This window comes from Morus notabilis, unplaced genomic scaffold, assembly GCF_000414095.1.
Source record: "Morus notabilis unplaced genomic scaffold, ASM41409v2 Scaffold1993, whole genome shotgun sequence".
Lineage (NCBI taxonomy): Eukaryota > Viridiplantae > Streptophyta > Magnoliopsida > Rosales > Moraceae > Morus > Morus notabilis.
In genome coordinates this window covers 22,840-34,864 of record NW_010357752.1, presented here as the reverse complement: position 1 = coordinate 34,864, position 12,025 = coordinate 22,840, and the positions used below count along the sequence as shown (strand labels likewise).

Here is a 12,025-nt window from a genome sequence, read left to right as displayed (position 1 = left end):
CTCCTATGGATACTCAAACTCGAGATATTAGTACCCAATTTATTAAAATTTATAATATTTATTCTTTATAATAATTTTTAAATCTAAGGTATGAAAATTATAATTACTCATTTAAATAAAATTTAATTAGTTTAAAACAATTTAAAATTAATTTTATAAGAAAAATTACATTGTATTACTATGCACAACTCAACCAAACACCGTAAAATAACATTCCTCAGAATCTAACAAAAGATTTCTACCCATAACCAAACATGATAATGTAGGTTTTCAGGGAATTATATTACCCACCATCACTTTCTTAGGTATTTGATTGCTATTGATTACAGCATACCAAACGCCCCCTTGGTGGGATAATTGCATCAGTTAGACAGATTGAAAGGGCTAATTGTTAAAATTAAAAATTTAGAAAATAATTTGTTAAAGCACGAAAATTCAGAGAGAAATGTGCCAAAAACCCTAAAATAAAAAGGTGCCTCAATATATATTGGCTCCTTCATTCTATAGAGAAATGTGCCAGAAACCCTAAAATAAAAAGGTACCTCAATATATATTGGCTCAGTAAGCTTCATTCTAGAGTTTCTTTTTGGACCCTTGTTTTTTTTTTTTTTCATGGTTTAATGTAACGAATACCTTCCTCAGGGAAAAAAATGTCTTAGAAAAAAGTTCCATGAATAGACTAAGGTTTCGTTTAATATGAGGATTTAAATCATGGTGATTCTAATTTAAATTTTAGAACTAGAATCATAAGTCATAATTTTGAATCCAAATCATGGTTCTGAAACCAGAACCAGAATCAGGGGTTTGAACCATTCAAAATCAGGGAGAGAGTGATTTTAAAATTAGGAGTGATTATGGTTTAAAACATCACATCAAGATTCAAATCTTGAATCAAAACCATCTAAACCAAACACTGATTATGGGTGAGTCAAATCAGAACTACTTTTTACTTTTTGTAAACAAACACTGGTTTGAACCAAAATCAAGGTTCCGGGTTCTAGAACCCTTATACCAAACATGCTTTAAGTGTGACAATAATTTTTTTGAAAATTACTCTATAACCGTAAGACTAATTAATATATAAGAGATTTGATTGAGAACTTTATGATAATTATTAGTAAGTAATTAAGGTATAATACAATAGGAGAGAGAAATGATTACAAAGAGTTTTTATAAAGAAAGCATCTAAATGTAAACTTTTGATTAGTCAAAGTGTGCCACGTAAACAAAATAACGTGGTATACCTAATTCACTGAATAGTTTTTCTATTATAGATTGTTAGAGAATTTAAAAGCAACCTAACTAAAAGAGATATACATCGGCCAATTATATAGTATTTTTAAGAAAAAAAGAAAACAAAAGAAAAATACATGGTTTGAGTATTATGCAGTTATTCTAAATGATCAGGTGTTATTATGATTTTTTATTTTTATTTTTTTAATTGAATGATAATTATTTATTTTTTAATAAAGTGACATAAATAATATTTTTTTACCATTTTGAGTGATATTTTGGTTTATTTTTCGGGCCTTTGCGTAAAGATCATAAGATCAAGATGACTTAGTCCCTGTTTGTTTCAACAACTTAAACTGTTGTTTAAAATTCAATCTTAGTTCATGATTCAAATTGATGTTTGGGAGAGAAAAATTTAAGGACAATTCAAACCATTAACAATAGTTTAAGGACAACTCAAATTGTTGATTTTAGAATTCACCTCCCATCCCTAAATTCTAACAATCCGAATTGTTGTCAACAGTCCAATAGTTTCAGATTATATTTTTTTCTCTCTTCAATTTCAATCTTAAAAATATAATAACTTATTCGTTTTAATTACGATTGAGATAAATCTTTTTATGTATTCATAATGAAGAGGAGAATAAATCTCCACCCATATTGCATATTTTTTTAATGTCATTTATATTAAGGTTTTATAAGATTTGTTATAAAACTCTAATGATAGTTTTTAACACTCTTTGCGTAAAGATCATAAGATCAAGATGACTTAGTCCCTGTTTGTTTCAACAACTTAAACTGTTGTTTAAAATTCAATCTTAGTTCATGATTCAAATTGATGTTTGGGAGAGAAAAATTTAAGGACAATTCAAACCATTAACAATAGTTTAAGGACAACTCAAATTGTTGATTTTAGAATTCACCTCCCATCCCTAAATTCTAACAATCCGAATTGTTGTCAACAGTCCAATAGTTTCAGATTATATTTTTTTCTCTCTTCAATTTCAATCTTAAAAATATAATAACTTATTCGTTTTAATTACGATTGAGATAAATCTTTTTATGTATTCATAATGAAGAGGAGAATAAATCTCCACCCATATTGCATATTTTTTTAATGTCATTTATATTAAGGTTTTATAAGATTTGTTATAAAACTCTAATGATAGTTTTTAACACTTTATTCAAACACAATTCAAATTTTATTCCCAATTTAAATTATAATTTATTTGCGTATCCAAATAACAATTCAGATCACAGTTTAAATTCTATAATTCTAACTAAAAAAATTTAAATCTTCACAGTTTGAGTTGTTAAACCAAACAAGCCTTTAAGGATCACACTCACAGGTTATAGACCTATAGTAGAACATAATAAAAGACAATATCTGAAACTGATTAACATGTGCGTTGAAGCCGGCAACGCAACATATGTCATTTGACAAATTTTGTACATTTTAATAAATTTCTTCTATTATTAATTGGTTCTTTTTTTATTAGAATACTTCTCGATCAGAAATCTTTTCATTAATGACAATTATTTTTTATGAAAGCACGTTACATTAGCTTGAGACGGCTAAGCTAGCAAGTAATAAGTAGAAACAAATCAACAAGAATTAAAAAAAAAAAAACAGAGAAGAAGATTTTTGTTTTTTCGAAGCGTTTTAGAGAGAGAGTGAGAAGGTCCTTGGAGAGCAGATTCTAGTTGGAGCTCTGACACTGCTACCGGTCGCGTCCTGAGCTCCCGACAGTGAAATTTGGTCCTTCGGCTCGTCTCGTCGTGAGCTTCTCATTGTTGGTGATGGTGTACGGTGTGGTAGCTCTATTTGGCCATATATGAACCGGTTAGGAACTTGGAAGCTGAATAGAAGGTCTCCTTTCTCAGGAGAGTTTTCCACTTTGTGGCTGACATTTCTCCGTTGGCTATCTTCCTCGATGGTCTCTTGGCCAGAAGCTCTTCATCGGAGGTTTCTACCGGCGGTGTTAGAGGTTTTCTTCTTTTTGTCACTTTTGTGTTTGTAATAAAGTTGTGGTTTCCCTATCCAACTCTCGTCTAGTTTGTTATTTTTTGTTAGATTTAGGTGTTTGGCTTAATATCGATAGGGTGGTCTTAGTCCTGTTACAATTTTTTCTATGTCGTGTAGATGTCCCCTTTCTGTGTTTGATTGCCTTCCAGCACTCGACAGCTTATGTTGAAGAGATGAGCTTTCTCTAGTCGAGCTTTCAGTCCGCTCGTTGTTAGTGTGCTCATGTGTTTTCTCGATTTTGGGTATCAAACGTGCGTCTGTTTCTCTTATAGATTAACATTGTATCAAGACAACTGTTTATCAATATTTTAATAAAATGTAATTTTCTCTTTAAAAAAATGTAGCAACAAATCAACTTGTTTCTATTTCAGTGCATAAAAATAGGGTAAAACTCACTTTCTATTAGAAAAGCGTAGTCCACAAAATGAGCAGCATACAGTCATCAAAACGAACACTCTCTTTGACTTTCAGACATCTTTCAGACATCGGCAGTCCCAGTGCACATTAGTTATATACGTGTATGTCATGAATTCCTGATTCAAAGAGATCTAGAGAGAGAAAGAGATTTATAGAGAGAGAAAGAGAGAGATGGGAACCGTTACACCGGGCTCTATTCCAGTACATGAGGGAGAAGGTGGGAAGGATATTGCTCAACACACTCATCCTCAAAGAGAACTTGATGCCGGTGCTCTTTTTGTTCTCAAATCCAAAGGTAAAATATTTCATACAAAGGATTATACATATACATAACTTTCCTTGTACATAACCCAAAATTACTCCATTATTCTTTCTTGCTCCTCTTTCTTATTTTCCTTTTCTTTTTCCCACTTTTGAGATCTTCAACTTTTTTTTTTATTTTAAAAAGGACAAATATAGTTGGTACTGATCAGCAGTTTTCCATTAACCATTGCAACTTTCACTATGAAGTTCTAAGTTTCAATTCTCGCACACTTTTAGAAAATTTCCATTAGTATAATCCTAGAAAAAAATAATCTGAACCAATAATTTGTTTTAAAAAGTTTCTCTAATAAGATGAGAAAAAATAAGTATTGATAATTTTTTCAATATTCAGTCAACAAATTTAGCTTTATTATTGGTAACCATTGCAACTTTCACTATGAAGTTCTAAGTTTCAATTCTCGCACCCTTTTAGAAAATTTCCATTAGTATAATCCTAGAGAAAAATAATCCAAACCCATAATTTATTATAAAAAATTTCTCTGGTAGCATGACAAAAAAATGAAATATTTATAATTCTCTATTTTTTAACCGTTCTATCTGTATTAAAAATTATCATTTTACATATGTTTTTAACTAAATTTAACTGTCAAAAATTGACACTAGAATTGGATGGTCTATTAAAGAAAGTCTCTTAATTGTTTTGCAAAACTAAATAAGAATGAAAATTTGCAGGATCATGGGTTCACTGTGGATATCACTTGACAACTTCAATTGTGGCCCCAGCTCTCCTGAGTCTCCCATATGCTTTCACTTTTCTTGGATGGGCGGCTGGGATTTTCTGTTTGGTGATCGGAGCTCTGGTGACATTCTATTCTTACAACTTGATCTCTTTGGTTCTGGAACACCATGCTCAACTGGGTCGCCGCCATCTCCGGTTTAGAGACATGGCGCACGACATTTTAGGTAAGATATAACCTCCTCTCTCTCTCTCCAAGTTTTTATCTAAACTTGGTTATAGTTAATATCTGATTTAGCAAATACAATGTATGCATAATCAATTATTAATTTGTCCTTTTAAAAAAATAACAATCAATCATTTGTCAAAAATTAATATAAAAAAATTGGTAATCAGTCTATATATATATATATATATTATATAGTAACATATTTTCAGAATAAAAATACAAAGTTCAAAAGCTGAAAAGATTTATTTCAAAAAGAAAAAAAGAAAGATAAGAAGATTACAATTGAACTTTCCTGATGATAGGGATAGGATGGTCAAGATTTCGATCTGTCCACGTTTTTTTTTTCTTTTCAGTTTTTTTTTTAATTATTTATGTCGATATTCTCTCACATTGTTTAATTTTCTTCATTTTCTAACTCGTCAATAACTTAAAAGGGATATTATCACGGTTAATTCTTGAATTATAAACGTTCTATAATTTTGACACCTACAGTTTTAATCCTAAATAATTACTTCCTGAATTTCTGTTTTTTTTAGCAATTTTAATTTGATTCTTCACAGTAAGACTATAAGTAATCTGTCACTTTAATTTTAGACTTTTAAAAATTCATGACATCACGTAATTGACACATAATAATCTATTTTAAATTTCACAAAATTTGTCAATATTAGTGTCAAGTATCAAACTTGTCAAAAAAAAAAAAAAACACAGTTTGAATTTTTTTATGAGAATTAAAAGTATAGAGATCAAAGAGATAAAATACTTGTATAGTTTAGAAATTAACTGTGGTAATAATCCTAACTCAAAAGGAAAAAAAAAAAAAGATACATAAAAATTTGAAGAAACTAAAGAAAGAGAAATAGCTGTGACGGGGAATCTTTTAATCGGCTTTGTGAAAAAAAAAACACAGTTTGAATTTTTTTATGAGAATTAAAAGTATAGAGATCAAAGAGATAAAATACTTGTATAGTTTAGAAATTAACTGTGGTAATAATCCTAACTCAAAAGGAAAAAAAAAAAAAGATACATAAAAATTTGAAGAAACTAAAGAAAGAGAAATAGCTGTGACGGGGAATCTTTTAATCGGCTTTGTAGGCTATGTTTAGAATTGATTCTATTTTTATTTTTTAAGTTTTTTGAGAAATAAAAAATAAAAATATTTTTAATAAAACGGCGTTTGGCGCAATAAAGACAAAAAATGAAAATGAAAATGATTTTTTGATTTAGTATAAAATGATAAAGAAATGAAAAACAACTTTTAGTCGTTTTTCATTTTTTATTTTCGTTTTCTCCTCTCTCGAGCAGAGAGAGAAAGAGAGATATTAATGAGTTTTTTTATACTAAAAACAATCTTTTGATAAAATTACTAAACATATTTTTAGAAATATTAATGAGTTTTTTTATACTGAAAACAATCTTTTGATAAAATTACTAAACACATTTTTAGAAATAATTTATGTATCGGAGATTGAAAACGTTTTTATTTTCATTTTCATACAAAAAATAAAATCATTTTAGAATGAGTTTCAAACGCGCACATTGTGAACCCACCTCTTATAGTTAAATGACTTCGATATGGATATATCAATTATTTTATAGATTCGTCTTGACCATGTTCTCTCCTTCCCACTGGGAGCAATTAATTCCCCAACTAATAATGGATAGTGAAAGTTTCTACAAAACCACCACAAAACAGAAAAGCCTCAACTAGAAAGGCCATTGGCGGCAAGCCGACTAATGCGACCAAAGTGACTGGAAAACGCAATGCTGTAAGGAGCAGGGAGTGCAACAAAAGGAGCTTCACTTCGTCAACGAGTGAGATCCACAAGCTACCGCCGCCGAGCGCGAACCAAACAACGCACCCTACTAAGCGTTTCTGATGAAAAAATTTAGATTATGTTTTTGGTTGCTCGCGTTGTGTAATTATTACAAAGGCAGAGTCTGAACAATCACAAATAACCCCTTTCTCATGAACCCACCATGATGGATAACCCACAATCAGACTAGTCACACTGATGTGGTCCTTATTTAAAGGACCCCTATCAGTTGTGAATATTCAAGATAACCCACTATCAGAAATGAAAAATTCTAGAAATAAAAATAGTAATTAAGTAAATAATAAATTTTAAAAGTTTGAAATAAGTAGTAATTTATCATGTAAATATTTTATTTACGAGTGGTAAAAAATAATTTATATGGTAAAAAATCTTTATTTTTGTGAAATTTTTTTTTTTTTATTAATCGTAAAAAGAAAATTTACAAGAAAAAAATCTTTTTACAAACATTAACACGATATACTGTTATTTATTTTAATTATTCGTTATAAATTTGCTATTTACTTTATTCTTCAAAGTGGGAAATATCCTATTCCGCCGGGAGTCCCAAACTTTAGCATTAGCCCCAAGCAACGAAAATTAAAATAAAAAAAATAAAAAAAACACGAACACAAGAACGCGCAAAAGGAAAAGCAAGCGTGGACGACTCGTTTATGGTGCTGTCTTGCATGGAAAGCACGAACTTCAATATTCTCGTTTTCCCAAGTCGGCCCATCTAAAGTGGAGACTTCCCCAGTATCCTGAACGGCAAAAGGTTTTAGGGACCCCAAGCAATTTTTTTTTTTTTTTTTTTTTTTTTTTCAGTAGGGCTAATAATTGAATTAAAAATTTATGAGAAAAAATATTATAACAAATTACGAATTATGATTTAAATTATAGTATGAATCTATCAATTAAACACACACTGTATGATTAAATTTTAACTTATAATAGTGGTTGTGCATATATTAATATAAAACTGTATATTTATGTATGCATTTAAAAGAAAAATTAAGTGAGAGGCTTGAGGTCTCAATGTGTCTTAGACCTTGTTCATTTCACTGATTAGAATTTTCAATTTTAGATTTTTACAGTTAAAAACTCTAAAAAAATATTACATCTAATTTTTCTGTTACAATTAAAAATTCTTAAAAATATCACATTTCAGCTTGAATTAAAAACTCAAATTCACGAAAGCCTTGTGCGTGCTCACATGATGAATCTTTAGTATGATAGAATTCATTTCATGTCTAATCATGACTTAACTCTCGGAATGAAAAGAACTGCTCATTTTTATAGGAACTAAAACCAAAAGCACATTTAATTCCTAATTTAAAAACAAATTTAATTACTAAAATAAAGATAATCCTGCATTTAAAATCAAAATAATCCTAAGATAAATATCAAAAGTTAATCCTAATAATAATCCTAAAAATATAAAGATAATCTCTACAATATTTTCTAATTATCACATTGCAACTAAAAGTTGTGCATGTTAATATTACGATTTTTTTTAGGTTCGACATGTTTAACATTTTAATATTGAAAATGTTTTAATATCAATTTAAGATAAAATTAATTTGATACCCTCTACTATATCAAAACATATATTGTTTTTTAAAAGTACTAAATAGGATTTTTAAAAAATATATTAAATAGGTACTTTCAAGTTTTAAAAAACATCCTAAGACCGTTATTTAAGTCATAAAATGTCATTTCTGCCCTTATATCTAATCAATTAGAGAATTTTTAAAAAAGTTCTAAAAACATTTTAGAACATTTAAAATTTTAAAAAATAAAATTTTTATATTTTTAAAATATTTTTAGAATATGGATTTAAAAAAAAAAAATTTTAAAAAAATTTTGTAAAATTTTAAATGAGGACTACACAATAGTCAAAATGAAAATGCGTGATTGTGGGTGTTGGCATTAGTTACAAGATTATTCAGAAACAAATTTTAAAATAAAGTAAGAGAAAATAATACCAATCATCATTAGCAGTTGAGCAAATAATGTTATGAATTTACCTAATTAAGGCACAAGTTTTTTTTTTTTTTCCTAAGGAATTAAAGCACAAGTTGTTTACTAACTATTTCACTTGCTGCTAATTAATTTATACATGACAAATTTCCAATGATAATGTGGTGTCTTTTTTTTTTTTAATTTAAGTGTGAGTTGATTCAAACTCTATATTTTATAATAGAGTTATGTGTGAAATTATCGCTAAATTATAGTGCAATTATTTATGAGGTGGTGTTTTATATGACTTGCTATAGCATAAAGATATGCTACTGCCATGAAGATAAAACATTACTATATTCCGTGTTACACCATCACCACTGCGTTTGTTAAGATAGAGCATTAACTTGTACATACAAAAAAAATTTAAAAAAAAATAAATAAGGCTTTTAGACAGTATTTTCAACATAAAATTATGCACCAAATTCCAGTCCCCAAACAACATTGAAACGCTGATATTAATTGATAATCGAGTGATTTTTTTTTTTTTTTGAAAATAAAGAAAAAGTACATATTTTGTAGTGGGTGGAGCCAGTTAATGTGAGTGGAGTACATTACCTCCGGTAAAAACTTTTTTCTTTTTTATGTTTATTTTTTTATAGAACTTTATAGAATTTCTTCTAATTTTTTCAATAAAAGTTTTTACTTTTTACTCTTTCTTTTTTTTTCCCTACTCAATAATTAAAATACGTAACTAACTAGACGTTTGGTTAATGGATTCAGAATCATGATTCAAAATTATTCTCGATTTACGTGTATTTTTTGAGAGAAAATACTGTAACAAATCACGAACCATGATTCGAATCATGGCATGAATCTAGTGACCAAACAACCTTGTCTCGGATCAATAAAAGATTATCTCTGATTTCTATTATAGTGAGCCATTTTTTTTTAAAGTGGGAATAAGAGAAAATAGTTATGGACTCTAGTACTAACAAGTTGTCTTTGGTAGGACCGAAATGGGGTCGTTATTTTGTTGGCCCTATTCAGTTCATGGTCTGTTATGGTGCTGTTATTGCTTGTACACTCCTCGGAGGACAATGCATGAAGGTAAATCATCCAATTCATATATTTTTGGCCTCTTATAATATTGTTATCTCATGATATAAATATTTTGTCCCGTTTGATTCATGGGTTTAAACTCATGATTCTGATTTTACGATATTGTTTTCTCTCACAAAAAATTTAGATAAAAAAAGTTCTTGTTAATGAGTTCTTTCACAAAATTTGAACCCAGAATCAAAATCACTGTAATTTTAGCAGGATAAGAATTGAAACAGGATTTTGAGACAGATTATCTGAGTTCTTGATTGGTCCTGTTGCTGTTTTGCAGGCAATTTACTTGCTTTCAAACCCACATGGGGCAATAAAGCTTTATGAGTTTGTGATCATATTTGGGTGTTTTATGCTGATTTTAGCCCAATTCCCATCTTTTCACTCTTTAAGGCACATCAATTTGGTGTCCCTGGTTTTATGCCTTGCCTACAGTGTTTGTGCCACTGCCGGCTCCATTTATATTGGTAATGTATTATCTATCTCATCATGCAACATGTAATTGGGCAATCATGCGTATGATAAGTTTGCAAAAAGAAAACGTCCTAAAGGAAAGATTTTTTCTCTTTTTTTTTTTTTATTGTTAGGAAATTCATCAAAGGGGCCAAAGAAAGATTATTCCATCAATGGCGATACAGAGAGCCACATCTTTGGTATCTTCAATGCCATTGCAATCATCGCGACGACGTATGGAAACGGAATCATTCCGGAAATTCAGGCTCGTTGAAATCATCTCTTTTAACTCTTCTTTTTCCATACAATAGCCGATTTTGGCTCCCCTGTTGTCGAGAGAATAGGGTTCGCTAAGTCTAGAAGCGCTAACGATGGTGACAGGCAACGGTCGCGCCGCCAGTGAAGGGAAAGATGTTCAAGGGTTTGTGTGTTTGCTATACTATAGTGGCCGTGACATTCTTCAGTGTTGCCGTCTCTGGCTATTGGGCATTTGGTAACCAATCTGAGGGCCTAATACTTAACAATTTCTTGGATGATGGTAAAGCTCTGGTCCCAAAATGGTTCATCCTCATGAGCAACATTTTCACAATACTCCAACTATCAGCTGTTGGTGTGGTGAGTGCTATAAAACAACTAAATTCAGTACTAAAAAAAAAATAGAAAAAACGTTTCTTGTTACTGAATGGCAAGATTGCTTAACAGGTTTATCTGCAACCGACGAATGAAGTGCTGGAGAGAACATTTGGAGACCCCTCAAGCAAGGAGTTCTCTTTTCGGAATGTTGTCCCGAGGGTAGTCGCTCGTTCGCTTTCGGTGATCGCGGCGACAACGCTGGCAGCAATGCTTCCCTTCTTCGCGGACATCAATTCGGTGATCGGAGCTTTCGGTTTCATGCCTCTTGACTTTGTCTTGCCTGTGGTTTTCTACCACTTGACGTTTAAGCCTTCAAGTAAAAGTCCCATTTTCTGGTTAAATGCGTCTATAGGAATCTTCTTTTCAGTATTAGGAGTCATAGCAGCTGTTGCAGCAGTGAGACAAATAGGCCTTGATGCCAAAAATTATCGCTTATTTGCTAATGTTTAATCGCAAAGCTTACCACGGTGCTATTAGAAGATTTTAATTAATCTGTACAAGCTTAATTTACGCTTCTATTGTACTTGGCAATTGTGTTTAATCACAAAGCCTACAACCATAATGAATATCTCAAAGATACAAGCTTGGAGAATTCAATATGAAAATTGCCAATTCTACATATGAGAATTTTTACAAGGTATAGAATCCAATATTAGGTTTAAGCTAAACATAGTAAACATATTACATACACACACACACACACATATATTTTTACGAGATATATAATTTTTTACGAAAAAATGTTGTAAATTTTCAAGTGTTGAAAATAAATAACTTAAGCAAAATTTGGTGCTTTCTAATTTTCACCTTCCTATTTCTCACAGCAAAATTCCATTTGAGCAACATGTTCAATTGAGCTCCAAAGCCAGCCTACGGAGTGCTTAAGAATAGCTTATTGATTTATTTGATCGTTCTCATGCCAAAAAGACTATTATTGACTAATGAAAAAAAAAAAGGTCATTTTTTGTTTGCATGAACAAAGCACAAAATACAACTAGAAGAACAAAATCAGATGTCACTGAATATAAAACCAGTCACTGTGTAATCCTCTCTGCCTAAATATCCATCCCCCCTCTTTAGCCAGCTATTGTAGAATTCAATGTGAAACCTGAAAGGGAAAAAAAACAAAAACAAAAACAAAAAAAAAA

At 30.3% G+C, this 12,025-nt stretch overlaps 1 protein-coding gene across 1 annotated transcript; it reads left to right on the top strand.

Moving 5' to 3' along the window:
* The first annotated feature begins 3,786 nt into the window (after nt 1–3,786).
* On the top strand, nt 3,787–11,575 carry LOC21386829 (GABA transporter 1). Its single transcript, XM_010090855.2, has 7 exons — nt 3,787–3,971; nt 4,673–4,903; nt 9,691–9,788; nt 10,072–10,258; nt 10,379–10,509; nt 10,626–10,859; nt 10,947–11,575. The coding sequence occupies exons 1-7, from the start codon at nt 3,848–3,850 to the stop codon at nt 11,325–11,327; spliced, it is 1,386 nt and encodes a 461-aa protein (XP_010089157.2). The 5' UTR covers nt 3,787–3,847; the 3' UTR covers nt 11,328–11,575.
* The last annotated feature ends 450 nt before the right edge of the window (nt 11,576–12,025 follow it).

What these genes read in the sequence shown, in the direction of transcription:
- LOC21386829 (XM_010090855.2), top strand. Translation starts at nt 3,848, where the DNA reads ATGGGAACCGTTACACCGGGCTCTATTCCAGTACATGAGGGAGAAGGT. An exon ending in TGCCGGCTCCATTTATATTG is followed by an intron (nt 10,259 to 10,378) that starts GTAATGTATTAT and finishes TTTTATTGTTAG; the next exon opens with GAAATTCATCAAAGGGGCCA. An exon ending in AACTATCAGCTGTTGGTGTG is followed by an intron (nt 10,860 to 10,946) that starts GTGAGTGCTATA and finishes ATTGCTTAACAG; the next exon opens with GTTTATCTGCAACCGACGAA.